Source organism: Macaca thibetana, chromosome 6, assembly GCF_024542745.1.
Source record: "Macaca thibetana thibetana isolate TM-01 chromosome 6, ASM2454274v1, whole genome shotgun sequence".
Lineage (NCBI taxonomy): Eukaryota > Metazoa > Chordata > Mammalia > Primates > Cercopithecidae > Macaca > Macaca thibetana.
Genome location: NC_065583.1, coordinates 176,276,576 through 176,302,643, shown reverse-complemented (window position 1 = coordinate 176,302,643; position 26,068 = coordinate 176,276,576). Strand labels below are relative to the sequence as shown.

Below are 26,068 nucleotides of genomic sequence, written 5' to 3'. Positions count from 1 at the left end.
AGCACCTTATGAAGCTGGCACAGCAGGGTGAGGCTGGGGTTGGAGGGACTCACGTGGTCTCGCAGCCAGTGGGTGACGCCACGGCGACCCCAAGGCCCTTGGCCCCTGCCCTGCACTTTCCCCGGTTGGAGGGACTCACGTGGTCTCAGAGCCAGTGGGTTGACCCCACGGAGACCCCAAAGCCCTCGACCCCTGCCCTGCACTTTCCTCTGAGCCGTGGGCCGGCTGTGACCAGGAAGTCTCCAGGGTGGGTGGACGTTCATGTGTCAAGTGAAACAGCCTCGACACACTTGGATGTGCTCTTCTATGTCTGTCGTGGTTTGTCATTCACGTTCCTGGTTCCCCCATAGTACGGAGATGATGAGGAACACAGAGCTGGCCCCGGAAGTGGATGTCGGCACCCTGGAGCCATTGCTTTCTGCACACGTGGTCTCTGAGCTGCTTGACACGTACATGTCCACACTCACTGTGAGTAGGGCCGGCCTGTGTGCCATAGACCACCGTGCTGGTTGTACAAGTAATTGGGCTTGGCAGCAGGCAGGAGGCAGGGTGGGAAATGCCTTCGCATTGACTTCCTAGGGTACGTTGCTCAGTTGCCCAGGCTCTGCTTCTAGGCCCTGACAGGTCCGTTTGCTAGAAGAGGAGAATGGCCTCTTCTCTGGGCCTGGATCCGAAGCTTGTCCTCTGCTGGAGATGTGAGCCTGTGCCATCCTCGGCAGGCTGGCCAGGGCCCAGGATGTCTGAACCGTGTGTGGCGGCACCTGCCAGCTCTCGGCTCTGAGTCCCAGGGTCAGGGGGGGTCAGTCAAGGACCAAAGGGCAAGTCCATTTGCAGCTTGGTGACCACCAGGTGGTCTCAGAGTGAGAGGAGGGGGTCAGCAGGGTCTGCTTCTTAGACAAGGGTGTGTCCACCTAGCAAGGCAGCATTGTGACCAGAAGCAGAGGTGTCCTCAGGAGCTGGGGAAGGAGTGCTGTCTTCTCTTGGGACATGAGCTGCTGTGGTTGCTGAGTCTGGGCAGAGGAACAGGCCTGACCGGACCTGACTGGACCTGGTCAGCCTCGTTCTCTGTACACCTGGGACTCAGCGGCCTTGTCCTCCAGCATGAGGTGCAGCCAAAAGGGCATCTAGTTTCTTCTCCCTCTTTATCTGTACAAAGGTTCCAGTTAAATCCCTGCAGGCTGCCGTGGGCCCTGCCTCCCATGGGGGTGGCTCCTGGGTCCCTGCTCTGGAGTCCTCATTTGGGAACGAGGACTCTGGTGCCGTGTGTCTGGTTTCTGGAGCTGTGCATGCAGCCGACCAGGTGATTGGCATGACCCTCAGGCACCTGCTCTTCTCTCTTCTCTTCTCTTCTCCATCATGCTGAACTTCCTTTAGTCAAACATCATCGCCTGGCTGCGGAAAGCACTGGAGACAGACAAGAAAGACTGGGTCAAAGAGACAGAACCGGAAGCCGACCAGGATGGGTACTACCAGACCACACTCCCTGCCATCGTCTTCCAGGTATCAAATGCAGGGGATTGGCACAGTTCCATTTCCTAGTGGATAGTAGGACCTATAGGTTTTACAGAGTGACACAGATACCCGGGATCTTCATCCGCAGAGTGTGGTGAAAATATTGAGAGCCCTGCCTGGTGCATCTAAGTCCTCTGCTGTCTCTGTCTCTTTCTCTCTGAAGCTGCAGAAACCTGGGACGATACTTACCAAATAGTTTTGCCCAAGGTCACTTTACTTTTCTGACTGGGTCTTTATGGGTTTGGACTAGAGCCTAATTATATGTTATTTATGTGCGACTTTCAAATGTGAGTTTGTTTGGTTGATATCCAGGATTTGTCCTAAAAAATGGCACATGATTGAGTCTAAACAGGTAGATTTTGGGAGCGTCCATTATTTGTTTTGAGACGTAGTCTCACTCTGTCGCCCAGGCTGGAGTGCAGTAGCACACAGTCTTGGCTTACTGCAACCTCCACCTGGTGGGTCACGGCGTCCATTGGCTTTTAAAGTTGCTTTCCTGTTCGTTGGTTAAGGTTCTAAGTATTAGACTCACTTGCATTTTTACCACAGATTCACTTTCCAATGCCCGAGCCTCACTAGGTGTTAGACCCAGTGTGTTCTCACCACGGATTCACTTTCTAGTGTTTGACCACCCTGTGTCCTGTTTTTCCTGCTTTTTTTTCTTTTGGCTCATCATGTGTTTTAATTTGAGTGGCATTGCTGAGGGATGGAGCCCAGTTGTGTTAGAATCCTCACTCAGGACTCTGGTCAGGCAGGAGTGAGGGCTGGTGGGTGACATTTCTCTCTGAATGATACCGTTGATTATTGACAGGCTAGTCCAAACCCATTCCTTTGTTTGGAAACGGATGCTGTGAGAAACTCTGTGAGGAGAGCCCAGTGAGCTCTGTCCCCTTGTCCTTCCTCTGCCTGTGTCAGCTGCTGGCAGGGCCTGGCACACCCCAGGTCCAGATTCTTTTTTTTTCTTTCTTTTTTTTTTTTTTTTTTGAGACGGAGTCTCGCTCTGTCGCCCAGGCTGGAGTGCAGTGGCGCGATCTCGGCTCACTGCAAGCTCCACCTCCCGGGTTCACGCCATTCTCCTGCCTCAGCCTCCGAGTAGCTGGGACTACAGGCGCCCGCCACCACGCCCGGCTAGTTTTTTTTTGTATTTTTAGTAGAGACGGGGTTTCACCATGTTAGCCAGGATGGTCTCAATCTCCTGACCTCGTGATCCACCCGCCTCGGCCTCCCAAAGTGCTGGGATTACAGGCTTGAGCCACCGCGCCCGGCCCAGGTCCAGATTCTTAGGAACTCTGCATCATGACGGTCACAGGGCCAGGGAAGGTGAGTCAGCCGCCTGAGGGGCGCCATCCCTGGTGAGGCTTCACTCCACACATTAGAACTCCAGTCACGTAGTGTGAGGACTGACATGGCCCCCATGGGAGAAAGCAGTTTGCCAGGAATTAAGAAATGAGTCACTTGGTACTTTCCCAGGTGAGAAAGTTGTTTTTGTTTTTTTGTTTTTTGTTTTTAAAACTAACTTTGTTACTTTTCAGGTGGTTTCATTTTTTTTCTCTGAATTTGTACTATCCTAAATGCCACTTAGCAAACGCGGGTTTTATATAACAGCAAACCTGCACTCTTAGTACACTCCTGTAAGATTATACCAGAATTAATAAGTTCTCCGATTTTTAGATGTTTGAACAGAATCTTCAAGTTGCTGCTCAGATAAGTGAAGATTTGAAAACAAAGGTACTAGTTTTGTGTCTTCAGCAGATGAATTCTTTCCTAAGCAGGTATGTCTTTTTGCCAGTGTGCTAATGTACAAATTGAATGTTTTTAAAAATTAGAAGCAAACATTTTTTGATCCTACTATGCCTGTTATTAAAAAAAAATTAAGCCTATAGATTCCCCACGTGTCACTCCTGTGTTCTTCAAAAGCAAAGGGAGGGAGCGGAGCTTCTGGATCATCTTCCCCTTGAGTGGACCACATGCCTCCTTGGGCTCCCAGAGCCTATGGGTTGTGACGTCCTTAGTGATGCACCGGATGACACCAACTCTGTTGGAGTCAGGCTCCTCCCGTCGCCTGTTCTGAACTTCCTCGGGGTAGGGGTGGCGACTCCTGCTGCAGGGCCCACTTCGCAGTGGGGAGGGCGTCCTCGGCCGAGCTGGCCTTCCTCAGAAGGGTTCCAGGCAGCCATGACCTGGCACACCACCCTCCCCATGAGTTGTTGATGATAATTTTCAAACCTATACAGATGTGGAAAGAATGGTGTAAAAAACTGCCGTGTTCACCATCGTGCAGTCCAGAAGCCATCCCCTCCAAAGCCCCCTTGCCTAAACTGTTCTCCCCTGCCCATTCTGCTCTCTCTGCTGAAATACCTTGAGGCAAACCCCAGGCACTGTGGCATGGTATTTATGACCCTCTCTCAAGCCACTGCAGTGCCATCAAGTCAGAGACATGCACAGTGACTCCATGGGGTCATCCAATGCCAAGTCTGCATTTGGGTTTTATCTCAAATGTGTCTTTCGATAGTTGTGAATCAGATCGGACTGCATCACATGAGGGCTTAGGGTTCCTAGGCCTCTGGTAAGCAGAACAGCCCCTTCCCTCCTTAAGCTGCTGCTTGTAGATCTCTGTAGAGAGATGTCCCTCAGCCTCGTCCTCAGTCTGCCATCAGCTCCCGAGCCAGATACTGGCTCCGCAGGCTTGGATCCCACTTATTGGCAAGTGTGTCTTCCACAATGTGGCACATCAGGAGACGTGGCATCTGTAGGTCCTGTCCTGGTGGCTTAGATACTAAGCCACACTGCCCACTCAGAGTTCCCATCTGCCATCCATCGATGGGGGTCATGCCCAAGTCCCCACTGGCAACCCGTCAACAGGGGTCACAGCTGAGTCGCCACTGGCCCTCCATCCATAGAGGTCTTAGCCAAGTCCCCACTGGCCAAGTCTTAGCCAAGTTCCCATTGGCCGTCTATCCACAGAGGTCATGGCCAAGTCCCTATTGGCCATTTGTCCATGGGGATCTTGGCCTGAGTTTGTTTCTTTGGAGGTCATTGTCATGAGGTTAGATTCTTCTATAAAGAGACCGTCCCTGATCACCCTCAGCTTTTTCATGACCTGAACCACACTTTGGACAGAAATGCTGACTTCTTTCCCTTTAATTGCCAGCTTTCAGTTTGCTCCTTTCTTAACATCTCTTAGAAATAGAAACAGTGTTTGTTGTACAATTCTTCCACTCCCATATGTGCTTGAGAATGCCCACAATAAGTTTAAAAATAGAGCGGGTCACTATCTCTGTGTGTTTTCTTGACGTTTCAAGTGTGTTTTTAATTGGATGACTTCAGGGACAGTTTCTGAAAGGGACATTTTACCTGACATTTGGTGATGTTCTTAACACTATGAGTTTCTAGGTGAAGTGTACAGTAAATAAGATAAAGCTTTCCCAGTTCCTCATAATCAAATATGTAGTATATTTTTACAATCAGAATGCGGAACCATATTTTTTCTTTCTCCTTTTTTCAGTTATTTTTTACCAACTCCTCAAAATTTTTATATTTTTAAATTGTTTTTTAAGAGACAAGGTCGGCCGGGTGCGGCGGCTCATGCCTGTAATCCCAGCACTTTGGGAGGCCGAGGCGGGTGGATCACGAGGTCAGGAGTTCAAGACCAGCCTGGCCAATATGGTAAAACCCCGTCTCTACTAAAAATACAAAAATTAGCTGGGCGTGGTGGTACACACCTGTAGTCCCACCTGCTTGGGCAGCTGAGGCAGGAGAATCACTTGAACCCGGGAGGTGGAGGTTGCAGTGAGCCGAGGTCGCACCACTGCACTCCAGCCTGCGTTACAGAACAAGACTCCATCTCAAAAAAAAAAAAAAAAAAGAGATAAGGTCTCATTAGGTTGCCCATGCTGGAGTGCAGTGGTAGTTCACTGCAGCGCAGCCGGCAGCCTTTGACTCCTGGGCTCAAGTGGTCTTCCTGCCTCAGCCTCCTAATGAGCCATATTTTAAAGCCTGAATTGAAGTTATTTTTTGATCCATTTAAGTGATCAGCCTCTCTGTCCTTCCATTAGTCTGGATCGTCTAAAGATTGTTTTATTTTTAGAGGCTCATCCGGTCAGATGTTAGTGATGTGAAATATCAGGCCAGGCATGACGTCAGCATGGCATTTGAAACAGCTCCATGTTGTCCTTAGTGCTGTTTGACCGAAGCCTGTCTGTCCTCAGATATAAGGATGAAGCGCAGCTGTATAAAGAAGAGCACCTGAGGAATCGGCAGCACCCACACTGCTACGTTCAGTATATGATAGCCATCATCAACAACTGCCAGACCTTCAAGTGAGTGTGGCCGGATGCTGTGGTGGGGGACCAGTGGAGGCTGGCCTGCCCAGCCGCTGTGTTGAACCTGAACCATTTCCTTGCAGAGAATCCATAGTCAGTTTAAAAAGAAAGTATTTAAAGAATGAAGTGGAAGAGGGCGTGTCTCTGAGCCAGCCCAGCATGGACGGGATTTTAGATGCCATCGCGAAGGAGGGCTGCAGCGGTTTGCTGGAGGAGGTCTTCCTGGACCTGGAGGTGGGCCTGGCTCTTTCCTTCTACCGTTTTCGGGGCCAAAGCATGGTGATTCCTGACTGCCCTCTGGGACACAGGCTGTGAACTGTACCGTGCGGACGCCATCCGGGGAGCCGGGCTGTGCACTTGCATTCAGGTCAAATCGCTCAGAGCGCCTCCATTTTCTGTGATGCTGCATGCTTCGTATGATGCAGGGTCCTTATGCACAATTCAGTAGGTTCACCCAGTAAGTATGAGAGATATCAGACAATTTAGTGGATTACAAAATAGAAACAGATATGTAGGGACCTGTCAAAAAGTCAAATTGAGAGTGCATACACACACACACACACATCATCTCCCATAGATCAGTTTCGCTTTTGAATATAGATACACAAAAATCATTAATAAAATGAATTTAATATTGTATCAAAGGCATAACCTACCATGAAACGTAGGGGATATTTCAGAAACATAAAGATGGTTTAACATTATTTAGATGTATTGGCAAAAGTCAGAATATATTTTAAAAATAAGACCATGTAGGCCAGGTGCGGTGGCTCACGCCTGTAATCCCAGCACTTTGGGAGGCCGACATGGGCAGATCACCTGAGGTTGGGAGTTTGAGACCAGCCTGACCACCATGGAGAAACCCCGTCTCTACTAAAAATACAAAATTAGCCGGGTGTGGTGGCGCATGCCTGTAATCCCAGCTACTTAGGAGGCTGAGGCAGGAGAATTGCTTGAACCCGGGAGGCGGAAGTTGTAGTGAGCCAAGATCGTGCCATTGCACTCTAGCCTGGGCAACGAGTGAAACTCCATCTCAAAACAAAACAAAACAAAACAAAAATAAGACCATGGCCATCTGGTGGTCCTGCTAGAAAGGTGTTCCTGGGATGAGGGGTGGGATTGGTTGCTGATTTCATCAGTGTCTGGTTGTGCAAGAGAACGGAAATGTGTGTGAAAGTGTCCCCAAAGAGGCAGACACTTGTAACTTTCGCAAAAATGACTTAGAAAGCAAGAAGGAAATATTTACATTTGAAATTATTTCAAAATTTAAAAAGAATATATAGAAAAATGGACGAAGGACATGAACGGCCACCTCACATTAAAAGCAACACCAGTGTCCTCACCATGAAAGTAGATGCCCAATCTTATCCTCGAAGCAATGAATGCTCAACAGGACCTGCCTCTCAGTAGGATGGCAGGAGCCGGAGATGCGGATGCCTCTCAGGCTTGTTGAGGGCGCGAGAGAAAGGGGCTGTTTGGATTCTGTGTGGGCCTGAACTGGATTGGGTTTTGGAGGGCAGCTTGGAAATACAGCCATTGTAGTTTTAATTTGTAACTTTTACTGGAGTTTTAATTTGTATACTTCTATTGGAGTTTTAATTTGTATATTTCTATTGGAGTTTTAATTTGTATACTTTTATTGGAGTTTTAATTTGTATACTTTTATTGGAGTTTTAATGTATATACTTTTTGACTGAAAAATTCAACTTTAAGGAATTTCATCAGTAGAATTATACAGATTCACTGTTGCATTATTGCAAAATGTGAAAAAAATTTAAATGTCCATCAATAGAGAATTGGGCAAATAAATACAATAAATATATGTAGCCATTAAAGGTAAAACGTATACATGCACAGATATTTCCATCTTTAACATGTCATTTTGTGAAGCTCATCACAGAAATTGTAGTATAAATCTCCTATACTTAAAGTACACATTTGCAGATTATATAATCGAATCTTTACCTGAGTGCGCACTGCTGTTGTAATTAGAAAAGCAGTGCCATGTAGCAAAGGCGCACGGAAGTGCCTCCCTCCCACACGCACTCAGCCCTTGTGGGACGTTGAGGTGATGATTTCTATGATCTGTTTCTGCTTTTCAGCAACATCTGAATGAATTGATGACGAAGAAGTGGCTGTTAGGATCAAACGCTGTAGACATTATCTGTGTCACTGTGGAAGACTATTTCAACGATTTTGCCAAAATTAAAAAGCCATATAAGAAGGTAAGAAGGTGGGACCTAGTCCCCTAGTCACCTTCACGGAGGGCTCACCTCTCACCCTGCTCAGAATTCAGCATCCAGTGAGCCCCTCCGTGAGTGAACGTTCACTCGTTGTCCTGTCAGCTCAAGGGAGGCAAGAGGCTCTGCGGACGCCGCCTCCCTGGGACGCGGCTCTGGTAAAAGTGGCGGGGGCCCTGTGGCGCCCACTCGAGGTGGAGGGAGCTGTGGTTCCCGGACAGGCCCGTGTGCCCCATCTTCTTGCCCCTCCACGCACCCCAGGGGTTTCTTTCCACTTCAGACCCTCCTTCCTGCAGGACCTAGGTTCCTCTTTCCTCCAAAATGTCTGCCACGTTTGGCAGATGCTGCCGTCGTTATCAAAGGCAGCAGCAGCCACTGACACCGGCCCGTCTGTGGACCGAGTGCTGCTGCGCAGCACGCGCCTCACCCACGTCTGTCCTGCTGGTGCAGGGCTCCGGGTCACGGTCACTGTTCCCCCCCCCCCCGAGCCCCCGCTCCTCCTCTGCGGTGAGATTCCCAGAGCCGTGGCGAGCGAGGAGTGGGCCCAGCCTCCGGGGAGCCGCTGGCAGCCCCGACCTGGGTTTAAATGGAAGTGCTCGTGGCCGCCACAGCCGCGGAGCCTGCCGCTGACCGCGTGTTTCTCCCCAGAGGATGACGGCCGAGGCGCACCGGCGCGTGGTGGTGGAGTACCTGCGGGCGGTCATGCAGAAGCGCATCTCCTTCCGGAGCCCGGAGGAGCGCAAGGAGGGCGCGGAGAAGATGGTGAGGGAGGCGGAGCAGCTGCGCTTCCTGTTCCGGAAGCTGGCGTCCGTGAGTGTCGCGCCGTGCGGGGTGGGGAAAGCCCGCCGCCCCGCAGCCCCGTTCAGCCTCCGCCCCGGACTTTGAGCCGGTAGATGAGAGTGCGTGTGTGTGTCAGGCGGGGCCCTGGCTCCGGGTCCTGCCTGAGCTTGTGGTTGAACACGAATGACCGCGGAGGCAGGCGCGGCGCGGGCTCCCTGAGGGACGCTTCCGTCTGTCCCGTGCTGCGAGGCGCTGGCCGCCTCCCACTGACGCGCCCTCACCCAGACCCAGGCCGTTCCTGAGCTTTCAGAGTAGATCCTGAGGAGTCAGGGGCAGAGGGAGGTTCCCAGTCAGGAAGGGGCTCGGCCAGAATCCGGCCGCTCCCGGGGCGGGGGGACAGCCCAGGGCGGCTCCTCACATTCCTGCTGCCTTCCAGGGTTTCGGGGAAGACGTGGACGGATACTGTGACACCATCGTGGCTGTGGCCGAAGTGATCAAGCTGACAGACCCTTCTCTGCTCTACCTGGAAGTCTCCACTCTGGTCAGCAAGTATCCAGACATCAGGTAAGGGATGCACGTCTGCCTTAGGGTCCTTCCTTCCGTCGCGGGGTGGGTGAGGCTCCCGGTTGGCCAGGTTAACCCTGCAGCACGGCAGGGGTTCAGGTGCGGGGAGCAGAGCGGCTCCTGTGTTGCCTTCCGTCGGGCCTGGGCTGCGGTATGGGTGGATGGAGCTCGCGGGGCACACCCGGGTGGGGACAGTGGGGGCAGGGGTAGGGTGGGGGCAGGGCTGTGACAGCTCTGCTGTGTCTGGTGGGGAAGATTTGGCCTGTGGAGTGGCCTGAGCGGGGCGAGTTTAGGAAGTTTCCTCTGTGCTCATGGTGGACTCAGTAGGGCCCAAGTGCCGCTCAGACCGGACACCCTCCGAGGACGTGATTACAGGGAGTCCCCAGTGCCAGGCTCAGGGAAGGGGACCCACGCACGTCCCCCCTCTGCCATGCTGGCTCCAGGCTCCAGGCCAGCCTTCGCAGCCCCCATCTCAGGGCACCTGCCACTTCCCCAAGGGGCCACTTCCGTGGCTGCAGCTGTGCCACCTCTGTCCCATCATTTTGCCATTTCTGGTTAAACGTGGAAAACGGGGTCTTGAGCTCTCCACAGTCTCTGCTCTGGTTGGGCGGGAACAAAGATTTATAAAAGCAGTGTTGAAAAATCTTTCTGCAACTGGATTGAGAAAAGGCCGAGTAAGATGAAAACGCAGGCTTGTCTCCCGCTGAGAAGGGAGAGGCGCCGTTTGTCTGCAGCTGTCCTCACCCCCTGCGTTCTGTGGGCTGGGGTGGTGAGGCTGTGAGCCCCTGGCAGCGTGGTGCATCATGGGGGTGCTAAGCGGGCATGGGCTGACGCCTCCCCATCCCCAGGGACGACCACATCGGTGCGCTGCTGGCTGTGCGTGGGGATGCCAGCCGTGACATGAAGCAGACCATCATGGAGACCCTGGAGCAGGGCCCGGCGCAGGCCAGCCCCAGCTACGTGCCCCTCTTCAAGGACATTGTGGTGCCCAGCCTGAACGTGGCCAAGCTGCTCAAGTAGCCTCCCACACGCCCGTGCACAGCCCCAGTCCCTGCCCTCAGAAGCGCGGGAAAGCCGATTGCTCTCCTTGGCCACATGTGCTGCTTTCAGCTGCACGGCCTGTGCTTAGGCGCCAGCTTGATACACCGGGTATGCGTGGAGTGAGCGTCCCGAGGCCACGTGCAGAGGCCCCTCATTGTGCTCTCAAAGCCCTGTGTGCGCAGGGCTCTGCCACATAGCCTCTCTGGGGTGCTTGTTTGTTGCAGTGGTTGAAGGCGTGTGGGGCGCAGGGGACGTGCACCTCCGTGCCCCTCTCCTCCCTGGGCCTTCACTGCACCCCATCTGCTGTAAGTGCTCGAAACCCTGTCACCTAATTAAAGTTTCTCGGCTTCCTCAGAGAAATGAAAAGGCCACGCATTCTCTTTTCTGGTGAAGGTTTTCTGACTAGTGATCTAGCAGTGCCCAGGAACTGTGGTCAACCACAGTAAAAGTCTTCCCTCAGCTTGGAGGGCACCCTCCTGGTCTCCTCCTGTCTGACATCCCCAGACTTACTCCTTGGGTTCTTTGAGAGATGAGACACTCACCAGCTGCACCCAGGAAGCCCTGTCCCCACCCTTAGGTGAGCAGACCTCTGGCACCGGGTGGTGCCAGCCAAGTCAGCCGTACCTGGTAGACGAGCAATGGCAGGAGTGTAAATTTTAGTAAAAGTAAATATGAAAGTGAATATTTACTTGGAGTACATTTCAAGACCTGTGAATCATGCTTTTCCTGATACAGAATCCTTTAAATTCTTTTCCAAAATGTACCCATCTCTCTACAGCATCTGCCTTCAATGGTAGCATCATTTTGCACGTTAATCTTTAATTTTTTTCCAAAGCTAATCAAGGCATTACCCCAGAGGCCGGGCGCAGTGGCTCATGCCTGTAATCCCAGCACTTTGGGAGGCCAAAGTGGGTGGATCATTTGAGATCAGGAGTTTGAGACCAGCCTGGCCAACATGGTGAAACCCCATCTCTACTAAAAATACAAAAATTGGCCAGGTGTGGTGGTGCATGCCTGTAATTCCAGCTGCTTGGGAGGCTGAGGCAGGAGAATTGCTTGAACCCTGGAGGCAGAGGTTGCAGTGAGCCAAGATTGCACTACTGCACTCCAGCCTGGGCGACGGAGCAAGACTTTGTCTCAAAGGAGTGGGGATATTACCCAGGATGAGCAGGGAGCCCTGGGTCCTGGTGTTCCGAGGGGCAGACTCCTGTGCTTTCTTAGTTTTCAGAAAAGTATTGATTCGGTTGAGTGAGTGAAAGGCATTGACCTTCATTCCTCCTCTTACCTGTGTATACAGCACCTTGTTCCCTCCATCCCTGTCTCAGAGCCCCAGGGACTCGCAGGTGGGAGAGGTGGGGGTGTCAGTGGGCCCATCTGTTCCTGTGAGGACCCCGCAAGTCTGGCCCATGGGCCCCGTGCAGTGCAGGTGGGTGTGAGGACCTCCCGCGGCTACCCATGGGCTGCAGGTACTCCAGCCTGAGGACACGCTTTGTTAGCTCTCAAGATGTTTTTGAGATGGCAGAGTTGACATTTTACTTTTATTTCATCCTCACAAGATGTGAAAAATTCACAAATGAGACTTTTTCTTGAAATAATCAAAACTTAAGTGGAGTTAAGTAACCGAGGAGCAACAGGGACTCAGAAGGGGGTGCTCTTCCCAGAACATCCAACAGGCGTGCTGTTCCATGTGCCTCTTAACCCAGCTTCCCGCTCAGCAGCAGGCCTTGAGTGCACCTGGCATACGGTAAGTGCTCAGTAAATGCATATGAATTAATAAAATTCATAGTGTTCACAGTCATCAGAGTGCCCCTTATAAGAATGAAAAATGTGTTTATTTTCCCACTGAGAGGGAATTCTTGTTACTTCTGGAATGAGTCCCCAGGGCGAACAGTGGTGAGTGTGCAGCCCTCACTGGTGTTTTGCTCTATTTCTGTGTGAGGGTCACCACTGGGCCCCACGGTCACTAGTCACTGGTCACATCCACTTCAGGGGTGCCTGCAATAACAGTGAATCAAGCATTTGGCTACTCGGCCTCGGAGGCCACGCTGAAACCAGACAGCAAGCTCTGGGACCACTAATGTGCATGATTTGGGGGACAGGACGCCAGCCAGAATGTGCGGGAAGGTGTGGGAATGCCTCTGGCAGAGGCAGTGTTTGGTGCCTGGGCAGTGGGTGTCCACCCTGATACCAGGGGAAGGTTGTCTCCACCCCACGTACTACAGGACGCCGGGGTGAGGCCTGTGGCCACCTCCTAGTAGGAGAGCAGTGGCCACCCAAACGGAAGGCCAGTGCCTGCTGCCTGCGTGGGAGCGTCTGGTTGCAAAGTGGCCATCAGGGAAGTGGATGCACAGGTAGGGCTGGTGTGGCTGCAGCTCATCCCGGGGACCGTGGACCCACGCCCCTTCCACCGGGTGTGGCCTCCAGGCCACTTGGCCCTTGGTCGAAAGGGTGTCTTTCAAGTTAGGGCAGCTCCCTGATCTCCTCTTACCCAGGGGCAGGCGGGAGGTTTCAGTGAGGGATTCCCATGTCTCTTTAACGATGAGGCTCTGCTGCTGTTCATGGACTCAGCCCCCACGTCTGTCGACTGCAGTCTCAGCTGCTGTAAGGGCACCCCCAAAACGCGGGGCCCTGGCACATGGGGTTCCTTTTTGTCCAGAGGAAGCTGGCAGGCATCGCCTTCCCACCTGGGGAATCCTGGTTGCCCCCAGCCCCCAGAAGGGTCAAGCCATCCAGGCTCTAGACTCTCAGCCCACCTCTCTCCAGCCCCAGGCCCACCTGCTCTAGGCCACTTGAGTGTCTCAGGCACCTCATCCTCCTGCTTAGGCCTGGGTGAGCATTGTTCCCACCACCCGAATCCCAGCCTATGCCTTAGCTACTCCCTCACACCCTCCCCAGGGGGCTCTGACATCTGTCTGCACCGGAGGGGCTGTGCTCAGATCCAGGGGTCGCTCCACAGCCATGTCCAGCGGCTTCCTCACACCAGCTAGGAAGGGCAGCAACAGCACACGCACACACACGCACACATGCACATGTGCATGCACACGGGCACACACACATGCACACGTCTCTGTCAGTGCTAATTTTTGGGCAAAGTGATGTCTGCCTACAGGAGACTGCTCCTTAAATTCTCGTAGGTAGATGATTTCTCATTTATAAACAAAGTTTGCACCCAAAATGCCTTGAAATGTTTTTAATAGAATTGGTCTAGCAATCATTCAGGATTTTGGTGATGGGCCCTCCCTGTCTGGACACTGCCAACCCACAGCTGAGGGGCATTTAAGGCACGTCATTTTGTGATTAGAATTACACAAAGTTTGATTAATATTACAGCTGCAAAATTAACATACACAGTTTTCACTCATTTAAAATATTTTGTTTTGATGAAATTCTTTGCTTTCACAATAATCAATAGTACACAGTATATTGACTCTGTAACAAAATTATTTTTGAGAAAATACAGAAGTGAGAAATAGTGATTTCCTCAATTTGTTTATAGTCTATTACAAAGTAGGCCAAAGTTCAGTATTAAATAAATAGATATCCTAATAAAAGTTTTTACAAGTTTTCCTAAGGAAATACATTCATAAGACTGTTTACCTTCTGTTTGACAGCAGTGACAGGAACGTGGGGATTCCCAATCATGACGAGTCCCTAGCACTCGGCTCCTGGCACCCACAGCCCAGGCGCGCTGCATCACCTGGTGGGGTGCAGCCTGGCTTTTGCGAGTGAGGTTTTCTCATTGGAACTCTGGTTCCATGTTTGTGCTTAGCCTGTGTGCGGTTCTCGTAAACACAGAACGCCTGCCTGCCCACCCCGGGTGTGAAGACTGACGGGTCAAGGAGGTGTTGGTGAGACTGTTTTGTTCACCATGTGGAGATCAGGTGGTGATTACCGCATCTTCTTTGCTGACTTTGGTAACTGGGTGTCCAGTGGGGAGCGACCGGGAGTGGCCAAGCTGTTGCCTGGACTCAGCTTCTGACTCTGCAGCCAGGAGTCAGATGCAGGCCCAAGGGTCCAGGGGAGTTGTTCAGCACCTGGAATCATGCACTGCGCTGTGGGCCACGCGACGATTCTGGCTTGTTCTCCCAGGCAGACAGGCACTTGGAAGGCAACTTTGCTCCTCTGGTCACCCGGAGACCTCCTAGCAGTGCAGATGGGACAAACTGGAGGCCTGTGGGAACACCCACTCATGCCCGGAAGGCCAGGCCCCAGCCTGCTCCGGTGAACGTCAGGATAGTGGCTGCAGCAGGGAACCAGGGCTGGCCTTGGATCTGTCCAGCAGAGTCACTGACCGGGCAGGCTTTGCTGCATAGAGGATGGCTGCATTTTGTGCTCAGAGTTGGTTGAAATGGCTGCAAAGTGTGGACAGTGACCACTGAATCCCAAAAGTCACTGCACTTGATCTGACCCAAATACCAGTGACTGCAGTTAGGGTAGAGAGCTTCTCCGAAGCAGGGGTCATGGAGGCTTTTGTGTGGCTGAGGCTTCCCTTTTTCACAACAGTAAGAAGCTATCAATGGGAAATTGTGGACTTTTCCCACCAGGGACTCAATGTGCAATATTCAGTCAATATAAAACTCTTAAGAACTCCTCCTTACTGGTGACTGTCGACACTGGATCTAAGACGTGAATAGTCTAATTTTCCTGAGCAAGGAGCTGCAAGTCTGGCTTTAGAAAAGCCCTTAGGAGTGTCCCACCTCCACCGCGCAAGCAGGTTTCAGGTGGGGTGGACCCTGTGGGACTTGCCCTCTGAGGGATGGATGGACTCAGAGCCCCTCCCCGGCTCAGCACCCGCGGCCTCCGCCCACTCAATGGACTGCGCCTCCCAGATCTCAGGCTGGATGATCTCCCTGCAGAGGACCAGAAGCTCTGTCCAAGGCCTCGGCCTGGGATGCTGGAAGGGGTGGGAAGGGTCCGGGGTCCAGGACAGGCCCAGGGGTCTCAGCAGGTCCTCCTTGGAGGGCCTGAGCCTGGTGAGGGGGACGGTGCCCTGGGCCCCTCCATGCCCCCTTGGTTCGCCCTGCTTTGTTAAGGGGGCCAGAGCAGCTGCTGGGCCCCACAGTCCACTTAAGGAACGGCCATGATTCTTGGAAAGCGCCGCCCGCCAGGCCACCTTTCACCCAGCCAGGGCCCCCGGGGCGACCTCCGGGCCAGGTGCGACAGGTCAGGCCGGAGACCTCGTCTGTGGGGGACGGGCAGTGCCCGCGGCCGCCACCCTGAGACCGGGCGCGGGCAGGACGGAACCTGGAGGGGGAACGAGGCAGGTGCTGGCTCTAGGAGTCTAAATCCCCAAGCGCTGAGTAGACGGAAGACGTTCCCGCCACTTTACCTGCAGCTCAAAGACCTGGCGAGGGCCTGGAAACGGCGCTCGGCCAGGGCCGCTTGCGGGGACGGGCCTGCAGCCGCTGCAGGTCTGGCCCTGAGTCCTGGCGCTCGGAAGGTCCCTGAGTCGGTCCCCGGGGAGAGGTGCGGGGCTCGGGGGTGGGGGCCCGGAGCCTTGGGCTGGTTTCACGCAAATCCGTTTTGGGCGAGCCTCGGTTTCCCGGCAGCTGTGGGAAAGGGCGCGAGCGGCCAGCCACGGCGCGCGGGCCCTTCCCGCCCGCGGCTTCACAGCGGCGTCTCCTCCTGCTCCAGCGCGTGCGGCGGTGCGTGGCACGAGGGCGGCAGCGACGCCAGCTTCAGCAGGGCGGGGCGGCGGCGCGCGCGGGGCCGCTGGAACGAGCGCCGGCTGTGCACGCGGCGCGCCGCCGCCGAACGCGCGTGCGCACTCGGCAGTCCCCGGCGCTCCGGCCCCGGCCCCGCCCCCGCCCCGGGTGTAGGCCCCGCCCCCGGCTCGCGCTCCTGCGGCTCTGCGGGCTCGGCCGCGGCGCTCTCGGGGTTCTGCGCGGGCGCGGGCGCGGGCTGGACGGGGCTCGGGGCGCGCGGCCGCTGTAACCGCGCGGGGATCAGGGGCTTCTCCGGGGCGGCGGCGGCCGCGGCTGGCGGCCCGTGGCGCGGGGACGAGCGTCCGGTCAGCGGCGTGTCGGAGCCGGTGTCACCTGCGGGAGAGCAGGGCGTGAGCGGCGCGCGGAGCCCGGGCGCTAGGGCGGGAGGGGCGTCTCCGGGCGGTTTAGCTCTCCCCAAGCCCGGCGGCTCTCGCCTCCCCTCCCGCCGCGCACCCAGGGTTCGGCGTCCGCCGGGCCCTCCTCCCAGGACCCGGTTCGCAGGACAGAGGCGGAAGCAGCAACAGCGAAGCCCCACCCTGGCCCAACCACGTCCCACCGCCGGGGGTCCCGGGACAGCGGCCTTCTCCGTGCAGGAAGGTCCCGCCCCTGGCCGTGCAGCGCGGGAGGTCAAGGTCCCCAAGGGGGAAACCTGCTTCCTCCATCTTAAACCGCCCTGGCGTTCCCCGGGTGCCTCCCAGGCCCCCAGAGGGAGCTCACAAAGCCCAGACCCTGTGGCGCGTCCTGAGCTGGAGGCAGAGCCCGGGTCTGCGGGGCCGGCCCTCCCGGTATCCCTGTGGGAGGATAGGGGACCCGGGGCGTCTGGCTCCCCCTAGCCCTGCTCTCAGCTCCGTGGGAGCGCAGGAGTTGGACTCGCGGACTAGCTTTCGGAGCCACCTAAAGGAAATCACAGGCGGCCCTGGGGCTCTCAGCTCCGTGGGAGCAGCAGAGACGCCAGGGTCTGTCCGGGCTCCTGAGGGAGGTGCGGCCAGCAGGGCGCTAGAGGAGGAAGAGGGGCTGCTGGAGAGAGAGAGAGCCAGGTTCAGGTCCAGGGAGGAGGAGAGAGAGAGCGCGAGGCGGAGACCTGGAGGGAGAGGAGCTGCGGAGAGAGGGGTTAGGTGGCAGGAGGCCCGGGAGCGTTACATGTGTGTGGACTCGGGGAGGGCGGCGGGGGGCCGCTCCTCGGGGCCGTCTGCCTGCAGGAAGGAGTCCACCGACTTGCTGCTGAGGCGGAAGGGCGTCAGGCGGCGGAAGGTGCTGGGAGAGTGGGGAATCTGCGTGCGGGCCCTCTGCGAGGGGACCACCGTCTCCCCGGGAGACAGCCAGGGCGGCAGCCTGGCCAGGAGGCTGCGGTCCAGGGCCTCATCCGGAGAAAACACAGGGTTGTCAATTCCTAGGAGAGAGGGCAGCGGCCGGTCAGCCTCCTGGGAGCCCTGGGGCGGCAGGGGAGGCCTCGCGGGGGCCGTCACCTGCTGCGTGCCCTGGAAGGTTAAGGTCACCTGGAATAGGATCACCGGGAAGGTTAGGGTCACGTGCCTTTCAGGTTGCAGGCCCTTGCCCCACATCCATGACCCCACACACCACAGGCAGCACAGGCGAGGTCTCCCTTCCCTCAAGACACACCCCGTCTGCTCCCTGCCCGGCCCACGTCTCCTGGGACAGCAGCCTCCGAGTTGGTTGAGGAGGCACTCGAGGTGCCAGGCAGGGCCCTTGAGAACCCACAGGAGACCCCCCCCCCGCCAGGTCCCAGTGCTCCTGGTCCAATGACTGAGCTCCCTCCTGGGGCAGCAGGAGCTGCCCCTCCCTGGGCCACGACGCCTGTGCCCTGTCCCCACCTGCAGGGGAGTCGGATGCTGTGTCCTTGGTGACACTGGCCAGGAATTCGATTCCCCCGCTCATCTCCTCATCATAGTTGGGGTGCTCCTCGGTGTCTGAAAGTTCCAAGTCTGGAGGAGACAGGCTGGGATGAGGACTGGGGTCACTAGGGGGCTGTCCTCACAGCCGGTCAGCCGTGTCCATCAGCTCTGTGCCCAGAGGTGCAGGGGGTCGGGACCCACAGAGAGAAGGGCTAAACCGCAGGGCTGGGGGAGGGCAAGGAGGGACCCTACTTGGAGGGCAGCACCCCTGGAACCCCATCCTGGGTGGGTCTGCAGCTGGGGCCCTGACCGTGCCTTCCTGCCTGGGTGGCTGGAGGGTCCTGAGAGGGGAGGGCCCCGAGAGGGGAGGGCTGGGGCTGGGAGGTGGTGGCTCCCAGCATTTCCCGCAGGGCCCCCAGCGCACCTTTCTCTTTGATGGTGAAATTCTGCACAGAGTTCTCCATGGGCAGCTTCCCATTGGGGATGCTGCTGTTTCTCTGTGGGGCAAACGTGAAGCTGCTCACAGACCTCAACACAGCCACACCCGGCCCGGACTGCCCCCGCTCCAGGCCCCAGCCCCGTCGAGCCTCCTGGTGACCCGGCCTCACCCGCTTCTGGGCACGCTCCCGCTTGTACATCTTGGCTGCCTTCTTGTTCTGGTTGAGCCCCAGCTTGGTCGACTTGAAGGACTCCAGGCGCTTCCGCATGGTCCTGTGGAAGATTTCCCGGTCCTGCTTCTCGTCCTCCGTGGGCGTGAGCTCGTGCCGGCTGTACAGATGCTTGTACTGCGGGGTTGGGCACGGAGGTCACAGCTGTGCCCAGCACCAGACACTCCCGCCCTCCTGCCGCAGGGGCTGAGCAGGGATCCCCCATGGTCCTGGGAGGGGACGAGGAGGCCACCCTACAGGGGTCCCTGTGGGCGTGTCCAGCCCCCAGCCTGCGGGGCCCACCTCCTGCCGCGGCTTGTACAGGTACTGCTGCAGCGTGTGGTGCGTGACCATGTCCTCTGCGTCCCGGATGCTCCGCCGCCGCTGCTCCAGAGACTGCATGTCCAGGCAGACGGCGCTGACATTCTCTCTCCTGCATGGGGACCAGCGCTGAGCCACACAGGCTCCCTCAGGGTGGGGTCTCCTGTGCACCCCTCGCCTTCCCAAGGCGGGCATCCGGCTGGGGTACGGGGACACCTGGCCACCTGGCCAGCCCCTTCTCCCCTCGGGGCTTAGGCTGACTCCCCACAAGGCCTTCCCGGCCTCCTTTCTGAGGTGGATCCCCCTCCTCACTGGTCCCCCTCCAGAGCCCTGGCTGTGAGACTTGGGGACCCTGGCATCTGCACACCTGGCAGAGTGGACCTCCCATGAGAACTGGCCGTGAGCTGTGGAGCCCATGGCTGGAAGGGCAGTAGGGGTGGCATGGGGACCAGGACAGGCTGCTCCTGGCCGGGGGCAAACACGTCAGGCCCGGACCCCAATCCGCTGCTGCCCCTCCCTTTCACCTTGCATCCAGCACTAAGGGAGTCTGGCCACCGCATAACACAGGGGAGCGCTTGCTGGAGGGGACACCCAGCCCCTCTTTCTGCACCCCTCCACTCCCCCATGCCACCCCCAGGCCAGGAGCCACCCCAGCCCCGTCTGTGACCCTCAGCTGGGTTCTTCCCCAGGGAAGCTGCATGACCGTGGCCACGTACAGGAGGTACGAGACAGAGGCCTCCACGGTGGATGATCGTGGCGTGAAGTCCACGTTGACCATGTTGTCGGTGCTGGGGGAGCGGATGAAGGCCAGGGACCCACGGCGCTCTCCCTATGGTCAGGAAGCAGCCCGGTCAGTGGCCTGAGCAGCCAAGCCCTAGGTCCCGGACCTGCGGCAGCTGCTGCTGTTGTGTGCCCTGGGGGGAAGCGGGGAAGTGCCCAGAGCTCGGGGCCCAGGGAAGGCCTTGAGACCTGAGCCCCAGGTTCTCCCCTCACACCTGCAGAGGGGAGGAGATGCCAAAACCACGAGATCAGATTTTGAGCCTCTGTCCATCTGTCTGAGGCCACAGCCAGACTGCTGCCTGAACTGGGCAGAGGTAATGCTTGTGGGAGGACACAGTGGTCTGAGTGTGAAGGGGTAAAGCTGCCTAGGACTTGGGGGGTGTCGGGAAACTGTCGATATGCGGAATCAGAAGTGGCCCCTGTCCCTGCCAGAGGCCCTAAAACCCCATTGGCCTCATGTCCAGAAATGAATCAGGTCGAGGGAATGGAGCAGAGCCCGATGGGGCACAGAAGCCGCACAGCTGAGTGCCAGAGGACGGGAGTGGGGCTGCCTGTGTGTCCTCAGACCCCACCCGCCTGATGGCAGGCCTGGAGAGTGTGAGGCTGTGGAGGAGTACAGGGCAGGGTGGGCTTGTGGCTGGAGTCAGGGTCTCCAGGGCCAGCGGGGGCACAGGTGTGGAGGGAACGTCAGCTCACTGCGCTCAGACCTTGCCAGGTGGGCACCCTTGCCGCCTTGCAGCGGCAAGACGCTCCCAGGAGAGCCCCCGGGGTCGGGCGGGGGCCGCTGCTCCCACTGAACATGTGGCCCCCACTTCACTGCCCACTCTGGGGGGCTCTGAGGGTCATTGTTCTAAGGGCCCTCTGCCTGCTCTTTTGCTTCTAAATCCAGCGTCTTCTGTATGACCTTTGTCCCTCTGTCCCTCTCCTGCCGTCCCGTGAAGACAGCCGTGAGGGTCGGGGGAGCCACAGTGCCAGCTGCCACTCTGGGCAGGCACAGGCGAGGGCTGGAGCACCTGGGCACATGGGGTCTTTGGAGGGGCTGTTCCCCACACCACTTCCCCTGCCCCTGCCGAGCCCCACACTGTGGGGTGGGGGGCGCAGGGAGAGAGAGCAGCTGCCCTGTGTGAGAGCCAGGAGGGACATCGGGCAGGCGGACGCCACCCCAGGTGTGGAGACTCAGGCTACTGAGTGACCAGGAGGCACCCACGGGCTCCCCACATGCAGCTGAGCCCAGGGTCGTGGTCATGGGTCATGGGTCATGGGTCAAGGATGGTGGCTGGTGGGGTTGGGGGAGAGGTTCAAGGCCCGCCTACTGACCAGGGTATCTGAACTTTCTCTCGCTTCCCGGGCCTGTGGTTTGGGGGTTTGTGTGGAGCCTGGTCCAGGGGCCCTCCTTCCTGATCTGCACTGGCTAGCCCTCCTGACAGCCCCAGGCCCCCATGCCCTCTGCCAGGAGGCGCCTTGCCACGCCCCAGTCATGGGTGGCACATCTGGGGTGAATGCACGTCGGTAGAGGCAGAATCATTCTATCTGAATGAATGGAGTTTCCCGGCCCCCGCCAGCCCTCTGTGTGAGGGTCTGCAGGGTTTGGCAGGACAGGCCTTTCCCTCTCACGAGAGCACCGACCCCGACCAGCTGCTGGACGAGGGCACCAAAGCTCACTAGGGAGGACTCTGTCCTTAGGGAGGAGCTGCAGGGCCCAGAGGGAGCAGAGTCCCTGCAGCTGTGCCCCAGGCCCTGCGTTGCGCGATTCCTGCAGCCAGAGCGCCCCTGGGGAGGTCAGGGCAGGCCGGGGAGGCTGAGGCCCACCTGCCATGGTAGGCAGGTGCGGGAGCCAGTGGCGGCAGTGGCCCCGGGTCTGGGTGGGGCGCCTGGCCTCTGGTCTCTGGAGCAGATGGGCTCTGCGGACACCAAGGCCTGCTCAGAGTGGACTGGGAGATGCTGGGGCAGCCTCAGAGCCACGGCCGTCCACGGCGGGAGACAGCCCTGCTGCTGCCCCTCCGCCTGTGCATGTGGGTCTGTGGGCATCTGTGTGTGCTGGGGCAGGCCCAACTGTGTTAGGACCAGGTCCCATAACAGCCTGCCTGCTTACCGTCCACTCCCATCTCCAGGGAAAGCAAGGGAGCTCAGGGTCCTAGGACCTAACCTCAGCGCTCACCCCCACCAGCACCGCAGTCACCAGGACTCTGTGACTCAGTTTATCCCACGTGACAGCCAGCTGGGATTCCCAGGGCATCAAAGGCCCATCAGCCTCCTGTGAACTTCTGGGGTGGGCCTGGCCTTGGGACGCGGGTGCAGGGGCCTCTCCTCATTGCCCCTGTGGCGCCCACAGCCAGTGCCCGAGCCTGCTGCACCCCGACCCGACAGAGGGAGCAAGCGGCTCGGCTACCTCAGCCACGTAGCTGATGGCGTCCTTCAGGTTCAGCTCGTGGAAGACATTCAGGATCCGGTCTCGAGACTTCTGGGCCGACCGTCTCATGAGGACCCTGCTGAGGAACTTTCTGTCGAAGTGGGACCACCTGTAGGGACAGACCTCAGGTGTGAGTCTCAGGCGACAGGCGCCCTGGAGCCCAGACCGTGGCCGGCCACTTCTCTCCTGAATTTTATTTGCTGTAACGACCCTGCAGGCGCATTTAAAATGAGGGAAGCAGCCCCTGCCACGCGCCCAGGCCATCGTTCTCCCGCCTGTCCTGTTGGATGGAGGCCATTGGATGCACGTGAAACTGCATTCCGCTTTCCAGCGGCCGCCGCCTCCAGAGGGTGGCTCAGGAGAGGGTGGGCATCAGGCCTGGTCGGGCAAGGGGGCTCCAGCCACGTGGGGGGCACTTTTCAGCTGCACAGGAGGAAAGGCAGGGGCGGACAGACGTCCTGAGCCCTTAGACTTGCGAGAGCCAAGCTGACCAGAGTGAGGTTTTTTAGCCTAACAGAATTAGAGTATTTGCCGGTTATCCGGATCAGAAGGGATGGTGGCCTGACTGGACGTAGAGGAACCTTTGGGGCACAAGAAGGTGATGCCTGTCACTCTTGAACATGGGCGCAGCCGCCAGAGCTGCCCCTCAGGGCAGAGGGTGGGCCCCGGTGAGCTTGTGTGCTCACACCCGGGCAGGCCCCGTGGCAGCAATAGCAGCTCTCCTGTACAGGTTGAGTTTCAGCCACACCAGGAAGTCAAAGCTAACTGAGGCCTTCTGAGACCCCTGGGATGGCCCCTGGGCGGCCAAGGAGTCGGGTACTGGGTACCTGGAGCAGAGTCACTGTGGCCACAGAGAACCGCAGCTGAGCTTCGTGAAGCCACATGGCCACACCTCCCAGTGCCTCCACCCCCACCAAACACAGACCACTCAGAAAATAGGAACCCAGGGCAAATTGTATGTGCTACTTACTGGGTTTATTATAAGTGTCAAATGTATTTTATAATAAAACATAGGTGATTTCAGCTTAATGGACAAAATCTTTTTTTATTTTGAGACGAAGTCTCGCTCTGTCACCAGGCATGAGTGCGATGGCACAATCTCAGCTCACCACAGCCTCCACCTCCCGGGTTCAAGTGATTCTTGTGCCTCAGCCTCCTAAGTAGCTGGGACTACAGGCACCCGCCACCACCCATGGCTAATGTTTGTAGTTGTAGTAGAGACGGGGTTTCACCATGTTGGCCAGGCGTTTCTCCAACTCCTGACCTCAAGTGATCTGCCTGCCCCAGTCTCCCAAAGTGCTGGGATTACAGGCTTGAGCCCCGCCAGACAAAATCGTTTTAAATGTTGACTGATACTAACCCTATTTATGACTTGGAGGAAATAATCTATTTTCCTGACTTTCACTTCCTACATAACTTAACAATCTGGAATTAATTGGGCCACGTGAGAGGGCGTCTCTATTCCCTAGAAGGAGCACAGGGAATTCAGCTTCCATCCCCTCGCTCGGTGGCCCCGACTGCTGCCGCCAACTCCTTTCGGCAGCACCTGTGTGTCTGGGGGCACACCTGGCACCTGGCCTCACGGGGCACCTGTGTGTCTGGGGGCACACCTGGCACCTGGCCTCACGGGGCACCTGTGTGTCTGGGGGCACACCTGGCACCTGGCCTCACGGGGCACCTGTGTGTCTAGGGGCACACCTGGCACCTGGCCTCATGGGGCACCAGAGCCCTGACCAACCCTGGACTCAGACAGCTACGCATGTGGCTTCCAGCTCTTCTAAGTGGAGGATGTTCCCAGAAGCCGAGCTGTGTGGCACAGCCAGGGAAGTCCCAGTCACTTACTTGTCTCTGAGATAATTGTGCCCTATCTGTCCCGATATGTCCTCGATGGCCGAGAGGATGTGGTCGAAAGCCTTTCAAGAGAAGAAAGATGGGAGCGTCTTGGGGCGGCCAACCGGGGAACATGACGTGCCCCCCTCCCTTCCCGGCCCAGCCCCGAGGAACCCACCAGCCCCACTCACGAATCCCCCAGCCCCAGACGCAGCCTCCCCTCCCCTCCCGGCCCAGCCCTGAGGAACATGCGGTGCCCCTCGCCATCCCCCGAGCCCCGGACGTACGCGGCCGTGCAGCTTCTCGTTGAGCCGGGGTTCCCGGTGCTCACTCCTCTTCACCTTCAGCCACTGCACCAGGGGCTTGATGGTCAGGCCCTGGAGGACGGGGTCTCGTGATCCTGGTGCCAGGCAGCCCCCCACATCCTGCTGACCCCACTGGGTGCACCACACAGAGCTGCCTGCCCCGGGGCTCGCAGATGCCCTCCCTGCTCTCCGGGCGCCCAGCAACCTGCGCCCCTGCTTTGCAGAGGAGGAAGCAGCAGCCGGGGCCTCATCCACCAGCGAAGGCTCGGGAAGAGCGTTTTTAGGACAATTATGCTTCCTCCCCAGTGGGGCCACGTGAAAACCTACAAAACGGCTCCCAGTTACTAAAATTATAAAACCCAATTAGGGTCTGGAGCCTGGAAATGCTCGTCCTGAAGTGCAGGATGGGCCCAGACGCCGCTTGCGGGCCGGGCCGAGACCCCAGGGCTGGCTGGGCCGGGCCTCACCTGGAAGATGACAGTGAAGAACACTACGATGATGGTAGTGCTGACAAACAGGTTCTTCTCCTTGACCTTCTCTCCATCCAGAAGCACCACCAGGGCAAAGGCCACGGCCCCGCGCAGACCCCCATAGGACAGGACCACCTGGTCAATAGGCTCCAGCTGCACCATGCGGTAGCGGTTGAGGAGCCAGGTCTGCAGGACCACACCTGTGGGGGGATCACACCTGTGGATGGGACCACACCTGTGGGGGATCACACCTGTGGATGGACCACACCTGTGGGGGGATCACACCTGTGGATGGGACCACGCTTGTGGGCAGGACCATGCCTGTGGACGGGACCACGCCTGTGGGCGGGACCACGCCTGTGGACGGGGATCACACCTATGGATGGGACCACACCTGTGGACGGGACCACACCTGTGGATGGGGTGGCACTCAGCTCCCCAGCCGCCCTCCCAGCTGCGGGACCCCAGCCCGTCTGGGACAGCGTCTTGGTGGCCAAGCGTGTGCCGACGAAGAACAGTGGCAACCCTAGATACGGCGTCCCCATGCCACGTCCCTTGTCACCATGCACCCGGAGCCACACGCTGCCTGGTGTCTCCCCCACACGCTCCGTGCATCACACACACGGGTGCTGGGGGATGGGGCTGGGCGGGGGCAGGGCCGTCTTGCCTCCTGTTCCATCTCCCAAGCCACTGACCCTGTCTTGAGGCACATCCAGGGTGAGTCAGTGGGAAACCAAGTGGTTTCCCTTGGGGTTCCAGAGCCTTCCACCCCAGCCCCGAGGCCACCACCATTGGTCCTCCTCTGCCTCGTGTGGGGCTGCGCCTCCATCTCACTGGGCCCAGTGGAAAGCCTGCACCTTCCCGGAGATGGTGCCGGCCCATCCGTGGTCCCACGGCCGCAACCCAGCCCCGCCTCACCGATGGCCCGGTACACGGAGATGAAGACCAGCGTCAGGAGCACGAAGGCCGTGTTCCAGGTCCAGATGAACGGGTTCACGGCCGAGATACCCAGGAACATGAAGATGATGGTCTCAGCACCGCTGGCCAGCATCTTCATGGTGTAGCGCACGGTGGTGGCCGACTGCTCCGAGATGTTGGCCTTCACGTACTTCTGACAGCAGATGCCACAGAAGGTGATGCTGCAGGGACAGACGCGCTTCAGGACATGGCCACCTGGCCCGGCGCCCCAGGCCCCTGCATCCGCCCAGCCCCCCACAGCCTGGCGCCTGCAGGCAGTCCCAGTCGTCTGGTTACAGGGGGGCCTCTCCCTCCCGAGCCAGGCTGGGCC

The 26,068-nt window shown here is 57.5% G+C and overlaps 3 protein-coding genes across 4 annotated transcripts in view; 1 reads left to right on the top strand and 2 right to left on the bottom strand.

Moving 5' to 3' along the window:
• EXOC3 (exocyst complex component 3) overlaps nucleotides 1–10,825 on the top strand; it is a 145,060-nt gene extending 134,235 nt beyond the window's left edge. The window contains exons 6-14 of the mRNA XM_050795354.1: nucleotides 351–468; nucleotides 1,375–1,500; nucleotides 3,184–3,284; nucleotides 5,721–5,831; nucleotides 5,918–6,068; nucleotides 7,937–8,059; nucleotides 8,723–8,884; nucleotides 9,291–9,418; nucleotides 10,267–10,825. Of these exons, the coding sequence (XP_050651311.1) occupies nucleotides 351–468; nucleotides 1,375–1,500; nucleotides 3,184–3,284; nucleotides 5,721–5,831; nucleotides 5,918–6,068; nucleotides 7,937–8,059; nucleotides 8,723–8,884; nucleotides 9,291–9,418; nucleotides 10,267–10,438 (1,192 nt within the window). The 3' untranslated portion in view covers nucleotides 10,439–10,825. The remainder of the gene's footprint in view (nucleotides 1–350; nucleotides 469–1,374; nucleotides 1,501–3,183; nucleotides 3,285–5,720; nucleotides 5,832–5,917; nucleotides 6,069–7,936; nucleotides 8,060–8,722; nucleotides 8,885–9,290; nucleotides 9,419–10,266) is intronic.
• CCDC127 (coiled-coil domain containing 127) overlaps nucleotides 1–26,068 on the bottom strand; it is a 417,207-nt gene that overhangs the window by 233,063 nt on the left and 158,076 nt on the right. The gene's annotated exons all lie outside the window — the stretch shown is intronic.
• SLC9A3 (solute carrier family 9 member A3) overlaps nucleotides 13,635–26,068 on the bottom strand; it is a 47,189-nt gene continuing 34,755 nt past the window's right edge. The window contains exons 6-17 of the mRNA XM_050795353.1: nucleotides 25,699–25,919; nucleotides 24,778–24,980; nucleotides 24,293–24,382; nucleotides 24,018–24,088; nucleotides 22,155–22,284; nucleotides 19,702–19,814; nucleotides 18,968–19,097; nucleotides 18,626–18,802; nucleotides 18,442–18,514; nucleotides 17,997–18,107; nucleotides 17,305–17,554; nucleotides 13,635–16,497 (exon numbers count right to left, since the gene is read on the bottom strand). Coding sequence (XP_050651310.1) covers nucleotides 16,494–16,497; nucleotides 17,305–17,554; nucleotides 17,997–18,107; nucleotides 18,442–18,514; nucleotides 18,626–18,802; nucleotides 18,968–19,097; nucleotides 19,702–19,814; nucleotides 22,155–22,284; nucleotides 24,018–24,088; nucleotides 24,293–24,382; nucleotides 24,778–24,980; nucleotides 25,699–25,919 — 1,573 coding nt within the window. The 3' untranslated portion in view covers nucleotides 13,635–16,493. The remainder of the gene's footprint in view (nucleotides 16,498–17,304; nucleotides 17,555–17,996; nucleotides 18,108–18,441; nucleotides 18,515–18,625; nucleotides 18,803–18,967; nucleotides 19,098–19,701; nucleotides 19,815–22,154; nucleotides 22,285–24,017; nucleotides 24,089–24,292; nucleotides 24,383–24,777; nucleotides 24,981–25,698; nucleotides 25,920–26,068) is intronic.